The following is a 21,038-nucleotide window of genomic DNA, read 5'->3' as shown; positions in this document are numbered from 1 at the left end:
GCCACGCATGTTGGCTGCGCTCCCAAAGAGGCAGGTGCGGTGCAGATCTCTGAATATGACCAATTGTGTGGCAACTCAGCCATAAGACTGGATTCTGGTAAGACGTGCCGGTGGAAGGAGCCCTAAGTTATGCAGTAAAAAAAAGACACAAACCTTGGTCTACTGCTGCAGGAAGACTTAGGGAGCAAATGCAAGTGTATCACAATGGGACCACACGATTTAGTTCTAGCTATTGTTTTCAGCTTGCTCTTGTAGCATGAAAATTGAATTAACAATGTAACAAAAATTTTAAAATGCTCTGTTCCTGGTTTGAAAATGTTATTCCTGATTAATTGTGCTAATCAGTTATTATTTGCTGATGTTGTTATTTTGTGTTGAGTTGGCTTTGACCTATGGCGATCCTGTGACAGAGAGGCTTTCAAGGGTGCATCGTTGCTGTAGAATTTTTCCAGGGGGTTGGACTAGATGATCCATGTGGTCTCTTCCAATTCTATTGTTCTATGATTCTATGAATTAAGACAGTTTGACACCACTTTTACTGCCATGACTCAATGCTATGGAGTCCTGAGAGCTGTAGTTTAACAAGGCCCTTGGTCTCCTCTGCCAGAGAGTACCAGTGCCTCTCCAAACTATAACTCTCAGAATCCATAGCATGGAGCCATGGCAGTTCAAGTGGTGCTAAACTGCATTACTTCTCCAGTAGATATACCCTCCTTCATTTCTGTATTTCTTTGTCTTCAGTTTAGCAGAGCTCTGTAGTAGATCAGCCAGAGTTTGATGGTTTAACTGAGGATTTAGAAAGGATTGTGGGCTTTCCTGTGACACAAAGTGATGGGCTCTCAAGTCTGGGAAATTCAGGTCTGGAAAATGATGTGAGAAAACTGGCTCGGAAAGTGCAGGGTCTCAAGGCCAGTCCGAGAAGTCAATAGGAGATAAGGATTCGAGTGAAGAGCTGAGTGATAAGAAGTGTTCCCAGGAGAATCCACCTGTAGCTATGGAGATCAACAAAAGTCTCAGTTTACAAATCACAGCTGAAGACAGAGTCCGCAGACTGAGAGATTACGTGGGAAATTTGGGAAGAAAATTCACGGGAGAGGTAATGCTTTCACGGGTGGCTATTGAACAGCAAGTTTACTGTAAGGGCAGTTCAGGCAACACTGCATTAGAGTAAGAAACAAAGCCTGAGTTCTCTTGTTCATGGCTCATGTCAAGCCTTGATTTTGGATTTAATATATCCTGGAAGTTTTCTATGTTTCTGTTCGTGTACTCCTGCTCAAATTTTACTAGTGATCTATTTCTGATTGTGGATTTATGCTGCACCTGTAATTTCTAACTGTTCCTAGACTTTGTCACCTTTGGAACTTTATGAGACATTTGGATTATTGTTTGGGTCTCACCTTTTGCTAAACCTTTTTGGATTATATGTCTTCCTTCCTTATTCCTGATTTGTATATACTTTTTATCTGTTTTTACAATAAACTGTTTGATTATATTCCTGGACTCTTGTGTGGTGCAGTGATCATAGGTGTTTCCAGGCCTGGAATGCAAGAGAAACTTACTCTGTGATCTTCATTTGGTCTTAACAAAGAACATGATTTTATTTTTGCTATCTGGATTACCTCCCCCCCTTTGACCAGTTCCCTTAAGGTGCATCTATATCAGGGGACCCCAAACGACGGCCCACGGGCCACATGTGGACCATCGAAGCCATTTATCCGGCCCGCACGGCACAAAGGCAGAAGGAGTCAGGCTAAATGGCCCAAGGGGTCTCTTCCAACCCTTTTTATTATTATTATTATTATTATTATTATTATTATTATTATTATTATTATTATTGACACAAAGACATAGTATGACACAGCAAACGAGCTATATATGCTGGATTTCATATCACAAAATCACAAGTCAAACACTTCCCAAGTTGTTGTTGTTGTTGTTATTATTATTATTATTAACATTGAGGCTGGGTGGGCATTTGTCAGGGATGCTTTGCTTGTGCTTTTGGTACACAAAGGCAGAAGGGGTTTGGACTAAAGGGCCCAAGAGATCTCTTCCAACCCCCTTTATTATTATTATTATTATTATTATTATTATTATTATTATTAATGTTGAGGCTGCTTTGCTTGTGTTTTTGATGCACAAAGGCATAAGGGGTTTGGGCTAAGTGGCCCAAGGGGTCTCTTTTAACCCTCTTTATTATTATTATTATTATTATTATTATTATTATTATTATTATTAACATTGAGGCTGGAGGCCATCTGTCAGAGGTGCTTTGCTTGTGCTTTTGGTGTACAAAGGCAGAAGGGGGTTGGACTAAATGGCTCAAGGAGTATCTTCCAACCCTCTTTATTATTATTATTATTATTATTATTATTATTATTATTAGTAGTAGTAGTAGTAGTAGTAGTAGTACTAGTATTATTATTATTATTGCTCAGTGGCCAACTATAGTCCGGCCCTCCAACGGACTGAGGGATCATGAACTGGCCCCCAGTTTTAAAAGTTTGGGGACCCCTGATCTATACTGTAGAATAAATGGAGTTTGACACCACTTTAATTACCATACTCAATGCTACAGAATCAAGTTGTGGTTTTAAAAGGTCTTTGAACTTCTCAGCCAAGGGGTGTTGGTATCAAACCAAAGTGCATCTCCTAGGATTCGTTACCATTGAGCCTTGGCAGTTAAAGTAGTATCAGACTACATTAATTCTTCAGTGCAGATTCACCCTTTCACTTGATAGGTCATATTGGGAACTATCAAGGGTAGTGTTACATTTCGAACACCAGATGTCACCATTGTACTATTTGTCACTACTGCAATAGGAGGATGCTGGAAGTGGCCGCTCTCTATAAGTAAAGAAAAGATGCAACCAGGAGACAAAGATGTCCTGGCAGCCTTGCAGGCATATACTGAAAGAGTAGCCTCTCTCTAGCATAGGATTTGCTGCATCTGCACCAAAATTGCTGTTCCCATGATTTTCCACGGGAGCCATTGTCAAACCTATTTTCCTTCCTGCGTCAATATCCCTGATTAATTACTAGAAAAAAAGTCATGTGGGCCACACATGTCTTCATGCTTTAAACCAGGAGTGGACAACTGTAGAAAGCTAGGGCAATACATTGGGAAGGGGGAACAAATTTTGGGGGGGGGGGGGGTAGGGACTCAAAGCGGTTTCCTTCTCTGGTTTTTAAGCTGAGGCTGGATGGCCATCTGTCGGGAGGGTTTGGATTGTGTCTTTCTGCCTGGTAGAATAAGCTTGGACTGGATGGGTTTGGGGTCTCTTTTAACTCTCACATGGAAGCTCCCCACAGCAAACCATAGTCCTGTTTTTCTCTGTATCGCTTCTCGGGCACATTTCCTGTCACCCTTTTGAAAGGAACTGAAGGAGAAGAATGTATTTGGAGATAAAACCAGGCTTATGGAGGGTGACTTGGGAGCATTTTCCTGCATATTCATATATACTTTTGTGTAGCTTGGGGGCAAAATTGGTCCCAAATCATGCAATTTAAATAGAAAATTACAATGGCAATACTGAAATCTTTCCAATATTGTTGAAGACCCCATACCTTTAGCTAGCACTGTCAATAATGAGGGCCACTGGGCATTATTCACAATCTAGACTATATACAGGGTTACAGGATCTGTTGAATTAGTGGTGGAATAGTTGGTCAACCCAAATGTAAATCCCATCAACTGAGTGGTGTTACTCTAGTTAGGGAGTATTAATAGAATTCAGGCTTATGGATACAGATATTTTAATGTGAGAGAAAGACTTTCATTTTGGGATCTAGAAGATGCCATAAATAAAACCAGAATCATACTGGAACATTTATGCCTCATGTGTCTTTTTTTCCTTCTCATTCCAGCATCCCATAATTTTGCAGGTAGCCCTTTCCTCCCATTGCAAGGGAAGGACGATGGTCCATGGTTACCATACAGAGAACGCTGTTTCTATGGCAACCCCTTCTCTGGAAGAGATGCTCTTCTGGCTTCCATGGCAACCGTGCTGGGTCAACCACCTTCAGGTAAGCTGATACTTACGCACCCTATTCTTCGAGAAGACGATGGTTTAATTTTGTCCTCCTTTGTAGCTCTACAACTGATACAATGAACCTTGAGGTTTGCATACACTCACAAAGCCCTTTCTCTCGCTTTGGACTTGGCAGATGCAGAGGAATAATGTGTGTGTCCCAGATCTTGGCTTTGATGTGCAGGGAGGCTGTATTATCATTATTGCAGTGTTTATCTGGCCATTTGGCTGGGCAGTGCATCAGTGCTTTACTCTCTCCAAGTCACGCACTCAGGATTTTCGCCAGGCCCAAGGGTGCTCTCATTGAACAGATGTGATAATCATACTTGTGAATGCTCCATTTATGAGTTCACACAGCAATGGGCACATGGGGTCTATAACTGCAAAGTGGAGGCCTTATGATTGCAAGCGCTGCTCAGTGCTCTCGGCTTTGTTTCTAGGTAGAAATTAAATTGGAACATACTGTGGATGTGGGGCCAGAGGAGCGTTTGCTATGAAAAAGGCTCTTCTCTTCATGTAGGTGGTTCAAAGAAAACAGTTAGATGGTGCTTGTAAGGAAAACGAACAAACCAAAGAAGAAAACCATAGGGCGCCTTACCTTTTCACAGCAAAAAAGCAATACAACCTGCTGATGCTTTGTAAAGTACTACCAGAGGTACCCAGCATTGTAGGAATCTAACCAACCTCTGCTCCTTGGCTGTGCCTCCCACAGATGAAGGCATTGCGTTCTGATGGTTCAATGTTTGTAGATTTTTTTTCTACACAAAATTATTAAAAACTATTATCTGTAAAATTGCCTTCAAGTGCTGTGTGTAAGATGTATACAAGACAAGAGTGGGTTTCATGTTTAGAAATGGGTCCCATTTCTAAGATATCTCAGTATGTACATAGGTGAAAATACAGGTATTAAGTCAAAACCTGAAATCCAAAACACTTCCAGTCCCAAGCCTTTTAGATAAGAAATTTTCAACCTGAATAAAGCAATCTTTTTGAAACAGTGTGGCCTCACCCTGAACTGAAGGAGACGGTCCAGGCCCTGGGACATGGGAGCCCGATCACTAGTAATTTGGAAAGGTCCTTTTGAGGTGACAAAACTCAGAATCTCACAGCTGGTTACCATATTGACTGGAGGATTCTTGAGCTTGTATGACTCTCAGACGTTGAGAGTCATACAAGAACTTGGGAAGAAGCATGAGCTTAAAGAGGAGAGAATGAGGAGGCATTTGCTTGAAGAATGAATTGAAGTCCTAGGCCCTGACCCAGCTTGAAGGGAAGGGGTTTATGGGGAAGATAGTAGACACAGGCTAAAATGCTGCATCCATCAGTACAGAAATGAAGGCCCTGTGATTTTGGGGACAGAACCTAAAACCTGGGAATGGCTTCTTGCAATGTCATAGGACAAGGCTCTGGATATGGAATCAAGCATACCACAAGTATCAACCACAGCTGTATAGAGTCTGCTATTCAAAACCAAAAATGCACATGTTTTGCAGACAGTGCTCTCGCTCTAAAACTCTTCCTCAGAGAACTAAAAGAAAGCATCCAGGCCATGAAATCTGGGAACTGTAACGTAACCATTACACAATGTAACGAAATTTGGAAAAAAATTGTCTGTTCCTGGTTTAAAAGTGTTATTTCTTGTTTAATTATGTGTCATTTACTTTGCAAGTACAGTAGAGTCTCACTTATCCAAGCTAAATGGGCCGGCAGAAGCTTGGATCATCGAATATCTTGGATAATGAGGGATTAAAGAAAAGCCTATTAAACATCAAATTAGGTTATGATTTTACAAATTAAGCACCAAAACATCATGTTTTACAACAAATTTGACAGAAAAAGCAGTTCGATACACAGTAATGTTATGTTGCAATTACTGTATTTACAAATTTAGCACCAAAATATCACGATATATTGGAAACATTGACTACAAAAATGGCTTGGATAATCCAGAAACTTGGATAAGTGAGACTCTACTGTAGTTGTTCTACTCCAGAAACTTAATTTTTGTGGCTGCCACAAGCTATGTTGAATTGGTTGAGACTTGATGAAATATTCATTGAAATATTGTAGCGAAATGTGCCGCGAGATGTCCCACAAGGACCGCAACAACAACGTTTTTGCATCTTAATAAACCTTTTTCCATGGTTTTATGACAGAACCAATTAGGAAAGGACATTTATATCCCAGGGACAAAAATCATGTTATTTAGTGCTATCACTGGAGTCAGGAGCATGGGAATGGTCTTCAAAATGCTTTGCTCCAGTGTCATTGGTTGCTCTACACTTCTGCAAAAACATTTCAGGGCAACAAGGGATAGTTCCATGGTCCTGGCAGTCTGAGTGTCCATTGTGTACCATAAAGTCCCTGGATTGGAAGGAGCTTTCTTCATGAACATCCTTCCTCTAGCTCTTTTTTCCCTGTTTCTTAAGGGCAGCCTGGAATGTGCCGCATTTCCCCTTTCCTGGGCAGCTGTGCTCAGGAATGCTATGCCTCTGTATATTTCTGACTTCTGCTGACAGAGGAGGAATCCAGCTGCATCCCAAGACCTCGAAGGAAGGCAGCCAAAAGCACCTCCGGACTGGAATCTGGGGAGAAGGGGTCGGAAATGTCAGCAGTACGAATTAATGATATTTTGGGGTTTCCAAAGACAGAAGAGCTACAGTTTTTTCTGAGCTCAAACATCCTTGAAGGCCAGCTGGTCAACAACCACGCTTAAAAATGGAATGGCGATTTCACCTCAAACCTCGTAGTCTTGAATTCCAGATTTCTCACTCTGAAATAGAAAACCCATCCACAGTAGTTGAGGAAAACAGTTATTTACATATAGAGAGGCATACCTCAATTAATGAACCTCCGGCGAAGGGTGTATCTACACCAGCCATGGGCAAACTTTGGCCAGTTAGGAATGACAGTGGCAGTTCTGCAACATATAAATAAATCCCACAGCAGCCTTATTTATTTATTTATTATTTACAGTATTTATATTCCGCCCTTCTCACCCCGAAGGGGACTCAGGGCGGATCACATTACACATATAAGGCAAACATTCAATGCCTTAACATAGAACAAAGAGAAGACAAACACGGGGCTCCGAGCTGGCCTCGAACTCATGACCTCCTGGTCAGAGTGATTCATTGCAGCTGGCTGCAGTTGGTTGCTCTACAGCCTGCACCACAGCCCAGCCCTTCCACCAGGAGAGTTACTCAATTGACGACAGAAATATACTTTCAGGATCCCAGTTCGTGGCCAACATTGTCGTAATATTGGTTTACCATATAGAAATGTTGTTATAAATATTCCAGCAAAAATAATATATTCTCAGGGAGAAAAAAACCCTCCCGAAATTCTAATAAATTATTAGTAACATTCAAAGCCTAGAAGGTTTGAGGATTCATGATTCAAGAAAGCGACTCTTTCAGGATTATCGAATCTGGAATGTAACTTCTGAGTTTTGGCCAACCTCTGAAAACTGGGGCTCACTTGTGTGCCAGATTTTTTTTAGGGAGGAAAGAGGCTTTTGTTTCAGATTTTTGTGTGTGTCAGGAGTGACTTGAGAAACTGCAAGGAGATGTGTGTGGGCAAAGCCAGCTCCCTTGTCTCTCTCCTGGCCTTTTTGCTCTCTTTCCTTCCTTTGTCAGCCAGCCGCTAACTTGAGGAACAACAGGTTTTAGGAGGGAAGGAAACAGTTGAGGCTTTGCAGCTGAAGGGGCTGAAGAAAAGCACTTCTGACGTCAATGGCTAACCCTTTTGCCTCATCGGCTCTTGGATCCGTGTCCGAGAGATGGCACAAACAAAGGCCCAAGACACCACCTTCCCTCCTCTACACGCAGCTGCACCCCACATCCTTCCTTGTTTGGCTGTGTGGAAACACACAATGTGTCCACAGCCTTTATTCATATTGACGTCCCCAGTATGGGACTCAAGGTAGCTTAAAGAGTGAAAGCAACTTAGGCTGGATCAAGGCTGGATCTACACAGTTGATGTCCCAAAATATTTGCTTATTTTATGTTTTAGTTTTGTACTGCAAAGATTGGAGGGGGGGATGCTAGGGAAAAACAGGTGAGCATGTTCTGTCTCTGTGTTCATGTACTGATCAGCCCTCATGTCAAATAAGAGACACATCAAAGCATAACATTGCAGCATGTTTTATTATTTCCTAGCAGGGTTTAAAAACAACAACAACAACAAAATATATAGTACAACCTGCTGGATAACATAAAACCGTTCTCCAGAATAGAGTTTGATTACTGATGGTTCAAGAAAAGCAGAAGAAGAAAAGTCCATTTCACAATGCAGTTATGTCGTGTGGAAGGAGTGCATTGGAGTATTTGTGGAGGAAGGAGTGTGACATAGAGTTACATACATCTCCATGTGACTCAGAAGGAAAAATAGCACTTTTATTTAAGGAAGCTGAAGTTTTCTAGCCCTTCTGTTACTAAGGTATGCCTCCACACTGAAAAAGAGGTTTCAAGATCTCCATGACCACTCTGAATTGACAGGTGTCTGAGATCGATTCCCCAGAGCTTGAGAAAGATACTTTTATCGACTACAGCTCCCGGAACTCCTCAGCCATGCTGACAATAAATCACATTTCCAAGCTCTGATTCACAGCACACCTTTGTGTCAAATCACATTTCACTTTTCAAATTCCCTTTGGTATGCTACCATGGTGTTTAAAGTGCTTAAAAACTGGCATAAATTTGCGGAAGATGTCTCAGAGAATTCACACCAAAAAAAAACCTGGGTTGGGCTTAGAGTTATACCTGTCTTTTCTATCTCTCACCAGAAAACTTAGGGCTACCAAAGTCTACAGGAATTTCAGGACTGTAGACCTTTTGGTTTTCCAGATGTTTTGGAAACCAACTCTCCACATTTCTTAGTGTTGGCTGTGCACTGGGGTTTCTGAGAAGAGAAGTCCAAAATATCTGGAAGGCCAAAAGTTCAACATCCTTGCCAAAGACTCCTCCAAGTTTACCTAGTTCTTTTTCTGTGAAGTCAGTGTTAAAGGCTGAAACCTAGATCTCTTATACCAAGTAGTATCCAAAGCTGTTTCCAATGTCCAGTTTTTTGGAACCAAAGGACATCTGAACAAGTGAAATGAGCAACTATGGAGGGTTTGAAGGCCACATAAATCGACTTGGAGAACTGCTCCCTCCTCTACAAACAAAAAATTGGGACATGGACCAAAGTAGAACTGGAAGATTAAGACTGGCTCTGGACCACCTTATATCCCAGGATCTGATCCCAGATTATCTGCTTGTCCAGTTTATATGGCAGTGGAGACTCGTATAATCCAGTTCAAAGCAGATAATCTGGGATCAAATCTTGGGATATAGAGCAATATAGATTCAGCCTAAGATTCTGCCCAATTTTTCATCTTCCTTGCTCTGCTTTAGACCCAGGAAAGGCATTTACTTGCAAGAGGTTTTCAAAGGGCCTGCCCTGAGTTTGATATTGTCAGGGGGCTGCAAAATGTGGTGAAAATGCCTCCTACACAGGGCATTTTAGGGGAAATATTTTAATAAAAGAAAAACTTATTTTGACCAGGGTCCCACAAAAAACAGTCTTGGGACCACATTTTGTCCACTGCTAATGTAAAAAACAAAGTATTATGTAATATATGATGTGAAGGGGAAGCAGACTTTTCTTCCTCCCACCAAACAGACCCATGCTTATACAGTTAAGTAAAGTACATGTTTAGAAACAGGTTAAAAACACATCAACACCCATTTGCTAGAAAGTTTCCCTGGCCCCAGATTGAGGAGCCAGCCAGCCGTCGTCATAATAAAAGATCATGTGTTTTAAATACATTCAGCTGATATTGAAAGACTGGGAAGCACATTGTTAGCGTAGACAACGGTTCCAGAAGGTTTGCTTTAGGCTTAGAAATGTCACCACTTGCTTAGTAACATCCATGAAAACAGTAGTTATTGGGATGCGGAAATCCCTGATATCATTTTGGTATCCCAAACATTGCAGCATTTTTGCCAGGGCATGAGGATCACTTGAGGGATGGATCAGAAATTGATCAAGTATGGGACTGATAGAATGAATATCTCCTTCCTAAAAAAAACCATTAAGTTCTTTGCCTTAAATGTGGGTGGGATCAATGGTGTTTCAGATTTTGATGGATGACAACTCCAATATTCCTGATTTTTGGCCATGCGAATTGAGCATGACAGGAATTGGAGTCCAACAACATTGAGCAGTTTGCATATTCTCCATCCTTGCCCTGGGCAATATGTTTCTTTATGCAACTTCTTCGGTTCAGACTTTTTGAAACCATATTTGGTATGAAAATACATTTCTCGTGACTGATTTTCTGACCAGGGTGAAAATCCACAGATCAAAAGACCTACACGGAATCCATTTTTAGAGCCAAAAACAAAATAGGAAGATGGCCTGAACCAAAATAGTGAAAGAAAACATGACAGAAATAACCATTCCAACCGACAAGCCATTATTTCAGGAAAGGAATAGATCTGAGAACAATTCAGAGCACATAGAATACTGATAAAATATCTTAAAAATCCACAATTAAAACTAAAAAGCTGAAGAATCAAAGTGATATTTTTGCACACGTTTTCAAAAGAGGTGCTCCTTTAAGTGATGAAAGGTGTCTGTTTATCATAGCACCTGATTGCTCCTGATGATGCATTACTATGCTTCGGTTTTGGGATTAGTCACAAGAAGATAAACTCAGGTTTAATTTGTAAGTCTAATTGCTGAGGCACACATCTCTGGGGAAATTCTACAGAGGGAAAGAAAATGGGTTTATATGGGTTTATTGCAGTGAATGCACATTATTCTTAATTTATGATTTGATTCTGTCTTGCAGATCGAATGGCGTTGCTTATGCTTCTCTGAAATATAGGGGTGTATAGCCATAGTGCTGGATGCACTAAAGCGGGATAACTGATTTCCCTAAGGTTGCATCTATCAGATATGAGACTGTTCTTGTAGGCAGCCGAAATTAACAACCATGTGCCTCATTTCGGTATGGGAAAATGGTTTGAGCATTGGACTATCACTCTGGAGGTTCAAATCAATGCTCAGCTATGAAAACCATGGAGTGAGTCACATTCCTTCGGCTTTACAAAATGTGATAGATTTGCTTTCAGTTTGGAAACATCTTGAAGTCACACAACTGCAAACACCCTTGTAACCTAAGGTAATATCCAGAAGAAAAAACTAACCATCTCAGGAAGGTTAATTTTTTCAACTACAGCTCCCAGAATCTCCCACCAGAATGGACATTGTTGTCCAAAAATAATTTTTCCCAGAGGTTTTTATGCCTTCAGTTAGCAACATTTCATAGACAGCAAAGATAGGGAACGGTGTGTGATGGCATCACATTGACCAATTATCCACTTTACAGGATGAGATGCATGGATACTTGTTTCAGTGGTGGGCTTGAGTTTCCCTCATTCACTTTGCCAGCAAACTTGGGTAGTGGGTGCCAGCAAATGTGGAACCAAAGCAGAGACATTGAAAAACAAGGAGGCACCCACACTTTGCAGGTTTTGCGAAAGTCCTTATTTGGAATGGCTCTATGGTCCCCTTTCTTCCCGCCCCTGGAATTAAGTGATTCACCTTGTTCTAAACTTTAAAATCCTGAGTGTTTGATCTCCCTGGTGTACAGAGAGGCGTTCTTGCTGAAACCGGTGATATTTTTGCAAGTGCCAAGCTCATAAGCAAGTAAAGACAGCTAATATGCCATCTGCGCTATTTTGAGCGTTGGAAAGATATGACAGGCTGACAGGCGGCCACACTGTCACTTGTCTGATCTGCTCTTTAAGTGGAACGGCAGTGAGACATTGTACGTATACATTTATAAGTACCATGCCGTTTAGGATTTAAAGGAGCCAGAATTTGTATTTGGAATTCTAGGGGTTCACTTCTGTTTCTGAGGATTGCCTTTTCAGTCAGGGAAGGGCCTGTTTTTGCAGGCTGGGGGGCTGTTTTGAATGAGGGGTTCTAGGAATTGTAGTCCATAAAAGTAAGGTCAGAATGTGGTCAAGATGACAAAGCTATTAATGAAGAAGAAAATACAAGCAAAGAGTGTCCTGGAGTTTGCTTTTGTCTGAGCCAACTGGGAAGTGCAAGATTTCGCCTTCTCCTTTCCTTTTTGTTGAACTGAGTGCAAACTATTTTTGGACTTTGAATTCAGTACAAGTTGAGTATCCCTTATCTGAAATACTTTGGATATAGTAACGATCTTATTTATGCAGACCTACATCCCACCAGGTTTATAATATTGCTGAATTTATAGGTGGTCTAGATCTTGTAAAATGTGCAGTACTAACATTATCAGCTCATAAATATTGACATTTAATAGCAAAAATATCTTTCCTGTTCAATAATGGAATAGGAGGGCTGTGGAATCTCCTTCTCTGGAAGTCTTAGCGAGAGTTGCACAACCATTTATTTGCAAGTGTTTCAGTTGTGTATTCTTATATGGCAGTAAGTTGACTAAGTTACCTTCCTACTCTATGGTTATAGGTTCGGAACTGTGCTCAAGGCAATCTTTCAGCAAAACTTTGTGTTGCTGTATTGATTCATCTTCTCTCAGGGGAGATAATCTGTGCTGCTCGCTTTCTGAGATAACCTCAAAAGGAATGGAAAACCACTGACTTAAAAAACCCAGAGGGGCTTTGAGAAACATTTAAACGAGTTTATCCATACCTCACAACCTCTGAGGATGCCTGCCATAGATGTGGGTGAAACATCAGGAGATAATACTTCTGGAACACGGCCACACAGCCCGAAAGGCATACAACAACCTTGTGATCCCGGCCATGAAAGCCTTCGACAACATGATTTAGGAGAAGTTGAATCTTCTCTAGAGACTAAGAAAGCCCTACATTGCTGAGCTGATTCTCATCTTTTTGCACACTTCATCCTATTCACTGGGGATACAGAGAAACCTGGAAGCTTTCAAAGCTCTGCATGGTTAAGGTGGGTGAAACATATGGACTGTTGGAGAAGGAGGAGAAATTATAGCTAGACCAGGCTTTGAACCCACCACACATGACTCCCTAACACAGTGGGTCATTCATTCCTTTCCCCAGCCCCACCTCAGTCTGTACTGCTGTTTGAAGCCAGATGCCCCAAGCAATTCCAGATGATCCCTGATGTGAGTTTGGTGTGAAATGGGAAGCAGAGGGATTAGAAATGCTCAAAGAGTGGAGAGAGATGCTCCCTGTCTCACTCATGGCAAGAAGCCACCTGATGTTGTGAGGCACCACATGGGTTTGTTAATCACGCATGGGTCACGGTGCCAACCCCACTGCGGAGCGAGGCCTTGGAGATCTCGGTGCTGACTGTTGACAGAGGAAAGCTCTCATATTTGTCCTTCTCGTTACTGCAGCTGCAGCGGTAAAGCAAGGCCTTGACTTCCTTCTGGAAATTGCTGTTGAGGAAGCCGTAGATGATGGGGTTGATGCAGGTGGAGGCCATGGCCACGAGATGACAAAGGGAGAAGATGAAGTTGTGGTAACACACCGAGATCTTCTCGTGGTCCCAGTCATAAAGGGCATTGAAGACCGTGAGGGGGAACCAGCAGGCCGCAAAAGCGACCACGATGCAAGCCAGCATGAGATTGACTCTCCTGTGGCTGGTGGCTCGGGAGCCGTCTTTGGCCCGCTCCACCATGTCCTTACGGCGCTGGAGGCGCAGGAAGATGCGGAAGTAGCAGGCCATGATGAGGAGCAAGGGCAGACAATACTGGAAAAGTAGGAGGAAAGTGGTGTAGGCCAGGCGATGATGGTCCGACGGCCAGTGCTCAATGCAGGCCAGGTGGTCGGCAAAGGGGTCAAAAGGAAGGCTTAGGTTTTGGAAGGGCTCGTCAGTCAGGATGGTAAAGGAGAGGAAAGGCAGAGAAATGAAGCAAGCGACTACCCAGGTCAGGGCCACAGCTAGGTAAGCGTGGTTGACCCCTGGTTTCCATCCTGTTGGGTTGATGATGAGCTGATGCCTCTCCAAGGCAATCCAAACCAGGGAGAGGATGGACACAGTGACAGAAATGCACTGAAAGAAGGGGCTGGCCTTGCAGAGGACTTCTCCCAAAATCCAGCGGTCCATCAAGGTGTAAATGACTGTGACTGGCATGCAAACCAGGGACACCAGAAGGTCGGAGCAGGAGAGGTTAGCGATGAAGATGTTGGTGACATTTCTCATCTCCTTCTGCTGGACAATGACGCAGACCAGGCAGAGGTTGCCGATCAGTCCCACAGCAATGACCGTGCTGTAGGCGATGATCAGGAAGGTGTCATTGCCCACCGAATTGCTGCAGGGCATCCCGCTTTCCTCCAACAGGCTCAGCTGCTCCGAGAAGTTCAGGTAGAGGAAGTTCATCAGCTGATCCATGTCCTCCTCCCACCTTCAGAAAGGAAAGATGGGTCCTTCTGGCTGCAAATGGGGCTGGAAGCAGCTCAGGAATTCACCCAGGAATTGTCCTGCATAAGGAAGAAGAGACAGAGTGAAAAGGAAACTTGGAAATTGCCGACTACTGCTGCCTACAATGTTGGGATGTATACTTCACATTGATCCCTATGTCTGCATGACCAGTATCAGCAGTTGCAATCTGACAATATACATCCTCTTTAATCATTTTCTAAGTACTCCAGTATCATAGCCTTCTTGGGCCAGAGCTTCAACAAGGGTCAGTTTCCATTGCATCTGACCACAAATTCAATATCTTTTTGGACTGAATCTCCCAGAATCCTCCAACCAGCTTGTGGATCCCGAGAGCTGCAGTTTAGAAAAGAGGCCATTTCCAAGTCTCTGTTTTTAGATCATGTTCTCGGACCAATTGGTTTCTTTTGCATATATTTTCGTCTTAGGGGTCTATGGTTACCTAGGCAGCCTTGCATGGAAAACAGTACATTCACTATAAAGAATAAAAATGCCATTCTGCATCTTGACAGATTCCATCTCTATGGCGTCATTGCCATTTAGATAGGCATAAGATTTTAAACATTAAATTCTTCACCTGCAGGGAAGCAAAACTTCCATTCATATCCATGGGGAATGGAAAAGAAAGTAGCAATAAGGTACACACAGGCCCCTTGTACACACTGCCATATACAATCCAGATTATCTGCTTTGAACTGGGAGTGTAGAAGGGCTACAGATACACACAAACACTGCTCCCATCTGTATTTCAGCAATTCCACACAAACCTTTTTTGTTAAAAGACAAAACTCTTTTGGAAGGGGTTGTTTGTCTGCTTTTAAGCTTTAGTCTGCTTTTATACTTTAGGCTAAAGCCTCTACCTAGCCTCATCTTGAATACCTCCTCTACACTTTGGACTAAAACTTGAAACAAATCTTCATCCCAATATGACGGGATGCCACTGGTCTTTTGTAGCTGCACAGCCCTGGGTTGAAAAAAGCAGCCCAAAATTGGGGAACTGCTCTTTTGGAAAAGCTAACATCTCCTGTACAAAATGATATAAATGGCCAGCCAGATCTAAGTTCCTTTTCAACACTTTCCTTTTATTAATTTCATCAATGACAGCGGGGATTTTCCATCTCCTCCACAGTCGCATTTAGACCTGTGGAGAGATGCTTCAGTTGAATGGCAAATTCATTGCTGTTTTCTCATGCTGCGAACCTGTGAACCAAAGATTTCATATAAACCTTCAAAATTCTTTCAGAGGAAATAGTATGCCTGGTGAGTTCTTTGCTTCTTCTGTTAAGACAAACTAAGCTATGCCGCTATGTCACATTGTTAATAACTTTTTAAAAAAGGAGATAACTGCGTTCTTGTGGATGCACGGTAGGAAGTCTCCCGCTGAGTTTGCTCGTCCCTTTCTGCGCTGCTGTCTTGAGATCAGCCCAGAGAACCAAGGCATGCTGAAATAGTCCCATAAATTGTTAAACAGGAGCAAAGGCAAACAAGGCCAACTCTCTCGGGGCTGCACCCATTTCGTAACTACTTAATAGACCTTTTGCTTAAAAAAACCAACCTTCATTATTTTGAATTTGGGCATTGCACCTCTCCAACACAGCACTTAGTGAACCCCATTTTCCCTTTCAGAAAAAAAAAATCCACCAAGAGATGGGCAAAACTACATCACATTGCAGAGAAGGACTGAGACATGCTTTTCTTCTGGTGTTCTTCAGCTTGCCATGGAAACACGCTGCTAGCTGGGAGATGCCACTGGGCGGAGAGGAAATGCCCAGCTTCCTATCCTGCTGCCAAACCCACAAGGCCTGCCCTCCATCAACCACTGGCCAAATTGGGGAAGACACCCACAAGAAGCATGCTTTCCCCCCTCTTTTCAGGGAAGATGAGGCCCAACCTCCTGGCAATTTGGGTTCTGAAGCAATGGATACAGATTTAAGGGGGTGTCTTCTCTCTGACCCACTTTGGGGAGGCTTTACCAGGTGTGGAGATGTTGTTTTTATTTAATTATATATATATTATAATATTACCGCTGCCACCAGTGTAAAGATGTTTATTTAAACGCTGCCACCAAATTATAAAGTCTTTATAATGCTGCCACCAGATGTAAAGGGGATTATTAACGCTTGCCACCACTATGGGAAGATATAGCCACTAGCTACTCAGAGAGGAGACTTTTTAAATTTTGTTTTTCTTTCTCTTCTTATTTACTCTTGATGGCAATACATGTGTCAGAGACTGAGATCTTTGAAAGAGCAATAACACGTTTATTCAGGTACAAAGCTTAATGGTTATAGTAACTTTCTCTTTAGAGGCACTTTAGTTAACAGTTGCAAAGCTAGAATGAGGTGTTTCAAATTCCTTAAAATGTCACTTCTTTCTCTACTGCTTTAAACTGCAGTTACCCTGTGAATTACAATCACAAATTATCTGTTCCTCATCAGGAGACAAACTACCTTAAAATAAGTCACCAAACCTATTTTAAACTGACTCACAAATAAGCAATTGAGTCTCCCTGATCTCTTCAACTGAGGATCAGTCTTCACTGTACCTCATCAGGGCACAGACTAACTGCTTCTTTTTCAAACCTGCACTACTCCACCAAAATGGCAGTTGGCTCCGCCCACTTCTCCATGGCAACCAACTCTTGAGTGCAGAGATACAATAACTGAAATATTGACCCTTTTAAAACACAATTAAACATGACATCTGTAAACCAAAAAATTCACACTTCATTTCACCAGGCAATGCCAGAAACCTAGGATGGCACAACTCTGGACGGAAACATCCCCATGCTTTTCTTTTCAACTCTATGATAATCCACAAGAATGGTGTCAGGGGAAGGCATTTTCAAAAGAAATGGTGACCTGGTGTCCATATCTGCGTTCAAATGGAAGTGTCTTGGCTACATACCTATAAACGTGACACTTGGTTTGAAGTGAAAGTCATTTTAACAAGATGCCAGGGAGTCAATGGAGTTTCAAATCCATTCCCTATCCTAATATCACAGCTTTTATAGCCAAAATATACTAAAGAAACCAGATCCTGGCTGATGGTAGAAGAAGGGCCCCAGTGAGTGCTTGGATGGGAGGCTGCCGATGAGGTGGCTGCAGGTTGGTCGCAACTGGCAAAGCCACCTCTGTGGATTCCTTGCCAAACAAAACTCCATTCTCAAGAGGTCCCCTGTCTCCAAATACTGCATGGCTGGCACTTCCAGCACTTGGGGAAAGCTGCCTCTTTGGACTCTCCCTCCCAGAATCCCCTAAACAGTAATGCAGTCTAGAAAGAAAAGCCTTCCCAAGGCCAGAAGGAATGCCAGGCTCTGTAGGCTCTATTTTAGAGAGAGGAACTGGCAAAACCCACCTCTGGATACTACTTGCTTGAGGAAACTCTACAAAATCCATGGAGTTGATAGGGGATCAGTAAAGACTGGGTTCCTTTCCCCCAAAGACTGTGGGCAAGCCTTTCCTAGAGTATGGGGGGAGAGGTGGCTTTAGGATCTGTCCCTCCAAGGAAACATTATGAAACCTGTGGGGGAGCCATGAGTGGGCAGGTGACTTAGGCTGGGTCAACACTGCCCTATATCCCAGACATGCCGCATTATCACAGGATGTCTACGTCCCACACCACTGGAGAAATTATACTGTTTAACCAGGATTGCACCACCTGAAATCTGCCAGGTAGCAGCAGCCTGCAATGAAAGGACCAAGGCAGTGACATCTCCGGCCCATCCCCTGTTTGGATATCAGCCAGCACACCAACGCCTTAAATCAAGAAATGGTTTTCTAACATCTACAGAGATACTCACAGGAACACCTCAGCAAGCGAGAGTCCAAAAGTGGCAGGCTAAAACTTGGAACCTCTATCCAGGGCTGAGACCGGATGAGAAATTCCCTTCTGGACACACAGAAGACTGGGCAACTTGGAGGCGCTGAACAGACTGTGCTCTGGCACCACAAGATGCTGAGCTAATCTTAAGAAACGGGGCCACAAAGTGGAGTCCATGACATGCAAATATGGAAGAGCAAACCACAGACCACGTATTACAATGCAGCCTGAGTCTGCCACATGCACAACGGAGGACCTTCTCACAGCAACACCAGAGGCACTCCAAGTGGCCAGCTACTGGTCAAAAAGGACATTTAGTAGAATGCCAAGTTTTTAACTTTGTTTTAAATACAGTAGAGTCTCACTTATCTAACATCCGTTTATCCAACATTCTGGATTATCCAACGCAGTCGGCCTTTTAGTAGTCAATGTTGTGATATTTTGGTGCTAAATTTGTAAATACTGTACTGTAATTACTACATAGCATTACTGCGTATTGAACTACGTTTTCTGTCAAAATTGTATAACATGATGTTTTGGTGCTTAATTTGCAAAAGCATAACCTAATTTGATGTTTAGTAGGCTTTTCCTTAATCCCTCCTTATTATCCAACATATTCACTTATCCAACGTTCTGCCGGCCCGTTTATGTTGGATAAGTGAGACTCTACTGTACATTACAACTGCACCCTCAGTTCATTTCTGACACGATAAATAAATAAATCCCCAAGATCCAATCCCAGATTATCTACTTTGAACTGGATCCATGGAATCATAGAAGAATAGAGTTGGAAGAGAGCACATGGGTTATCTAGTCCATGGGCTATGGATGATCTGAGTCTACGCTGCTGGATAATCTGGGATAAGAAGACAATCTGGGATGGGATGCTGGGATATAGGGGCAGTGCAGATGCAGATCTGAATGGAAGGTCCAGGGAGGACTGAGGGCCCTCACCCTTGGCTCAAGCATCCCCTGCACTTGGATCAAATCCCTCCTTGGCTGAAGAGACTCACCTGAGCGGCTGCCCTAGTTCATGGCCAAGGCTCTCCTGCAATCTCTGCTGCTTCTGCTCCTTAGATGGGAAGGATGCGGCTGCACACCCTCCTCTCTTGCCTGCTCCACGTGAATGCGGCTCCCTCTTTCTCCTCCTCCTCCTCTTTCTCCTCCTCCTGCTCTTCCTCTCCTCCCAAGGCTTCAGGTGGGGAGGCTTAAGAAGCAACAGGGCCCTCCTCCCCAAACCCAAGCAGACACCCCCCCCCAAGGATGCTTCCACGTGGGTCTCCTTCTGCTGGAGCTGCCAAAACGGGAACACGTGAAAAGGGAAAGGGGGGGATGCTGCTGCATGCGGGGGCGAAGGGTCTCCCCCAATCAGAGACCGCCTTTTCCCAAAGGGACCCTCCCCCTTTTGCACACACCCCAAGAGCCCCCCCCCCTCTCTTCAACAGCAGTGCCAACTTCAAGCCTCCCTCCCTGGAGACCAACATAGAATCATAGACTAGTAGAGTTGGAAGAGACCTCATGGGCCATCTAGTCCAACCCCCTGCTAAGAAGCAGGAATCGCATTCAAAGCACCCCCGACAGATGGCCATCCAGCCTTTGCTTAAAAGCCTCCAAAGAAGGAGCCTCCACCACAGTCTGGGGGAGAGAGTTCCACTGCCGAACAGCCCTTCTCACAGTGAGGAAGTTCTTCCTGATGTTCAGGTGGAATCTCCTTTCCTGTAGTTTGAAGCCATTGTTCCGTGTCCTAGTCTGCAGGGCAGCAGAAAATAAGCTTGCTCCCTCCTCCCTATGACTTCCCCTCACATATTTGTACATGGCTATCATGTCTCCTCTCAGCCTTCTCTTCTGCAGGCTAAACATGCCCAGTTCTTTAAGCCGCTCCTCATAGGGCTTGTTCTCCAGACCCTTAATCATTTTAGTTGCCCTCCTCTGGACGCTTTCCAGCTTGTCAACATCTCCCTTCAATTGCGGTGCCCAACATTGGACACAGTGTGATTCCAGGTGTGGTCTGACCAAGGCAGAATAGAGGGAGAGCAGGACTTCCCTGGATCTAGACGCTATTCCCCTATTGATGCAGGCCAGAATCCCATTGGCTTTTTTAGCTGCCGCATCACATTGTTGGCTCATGTTTAACTTGTTGTCCACGAGGACTCCAAGGTCTTTCTCACACACACTGCTGTCAAGCCAGGCGTCCCAACACTGATGGAATGACTGCCTGGAATGCAGAGAAACGTAAAAAAAAGGAAAGTATGGTATATAGTATGTAAGTACTGTAGATGATGTAATATTATCTTCTATATAACCAACTTTTAGTGGCACATCAATCTAAACTGGGTTTGGCTAGAAACAGTGGTAGATCATAGCCCCGTCCCTATGGAATCTCTTAAGTTTACTAGTAGTATATGTTGCAATGAATACTTTACTCAAGATATCCACTATTTGTAATTTGAATCGAGTTAAATAAACATTTCTTAACATGCAGATGTACAATAACACAACCCTTCACATAAGCCTTAACATAAAGCTGTTGTAGTCTAGTTTGATTTCAATCTTGTCAACTAAAGTAAATGAAAAATAAGCAGAATGTACTGCCCTCTTGATAGTGTTCTAAAGTGTTGCTGGAGCGTGGAAAAAGATAGTTCAGAAATGTTTATTTAACTCGATTCAATACTGAGATAGCAATTTTGATTGTTATCAAGTCAACTATAAGAATTTGTTTGGTTTTTATTTCTATTTGACAATATTGGCACTTAAACTATAAATAGGAAT

The 21,038-nt window shown here is 43.0% G+C and overlaps 1 protein-coding gene and 1 long non-coding RNA gene across 3 annotated transcripts in view; one reads left to right on the top strand and one right to left on the bottom strand.

Moving 5' to 3' along the window:
- The window catches only part of LOC107983532 (uncharacterized), a 65,999-nt gene extending 49,460 nt beyond the window's left edge, over positions 1–16,539 (top strand). For both annotated transcript variants that reach the window (XR_010000466.1, XR_010000465.1), the window contains 2 exons: positions 3,868–4,026; positions 15,785–16,539. This is a non-coding gene — a long non-coding RNA (uncharacterized LOC107983532). The remainder of the gene's footprint in view (positions 1–3,867; positions 4,027–15,784) is intronic.
- Positions 8,161–19,574, bottom strand: LOC100563561 (neuropeptide Y receptor type 1). Its single transcript, XM_003227420.4, has 2 exons — positions 19,283–19,574; positions 8,161–14,488 (listed from the first exon to the last, which is right to left on the bottom strand). The coding sequence occupies exon 2, from the start codon at positions 14,397–14,399 to the stop codon at positions 13,293–13,295; it is 1,107 nt and encodes a 368-aa protein (XP_003227468.2). The 5' UTR covers positions 14,400–14,488; positions 19,283–19,574; the 3' UTR covers positions 8,161–13,292.
- Between the last annotated feature and the right edge of the window lie 1,464 nt (positions 19,575–21,038).

Source organism: Anolis carolinensis, unplaced genomic scaffold, assembly GCF_035594765.1.
Source record: "Anolis carolinensis isolate JA03-04 unplaced genomic scaffold, rAnoCar3.1.pri scaffold_8, whole genome shotgun sequence".
Taxonomy (NCBI): Eukaryota; Metazoa; Chordata; class Lepidosauria; order Squamata; family Dactyloidae; genus Anolis; species Anolis carolinensis.
This window is presented reverse-complemented; position numbering and strand designations above follow the sequence as displayed.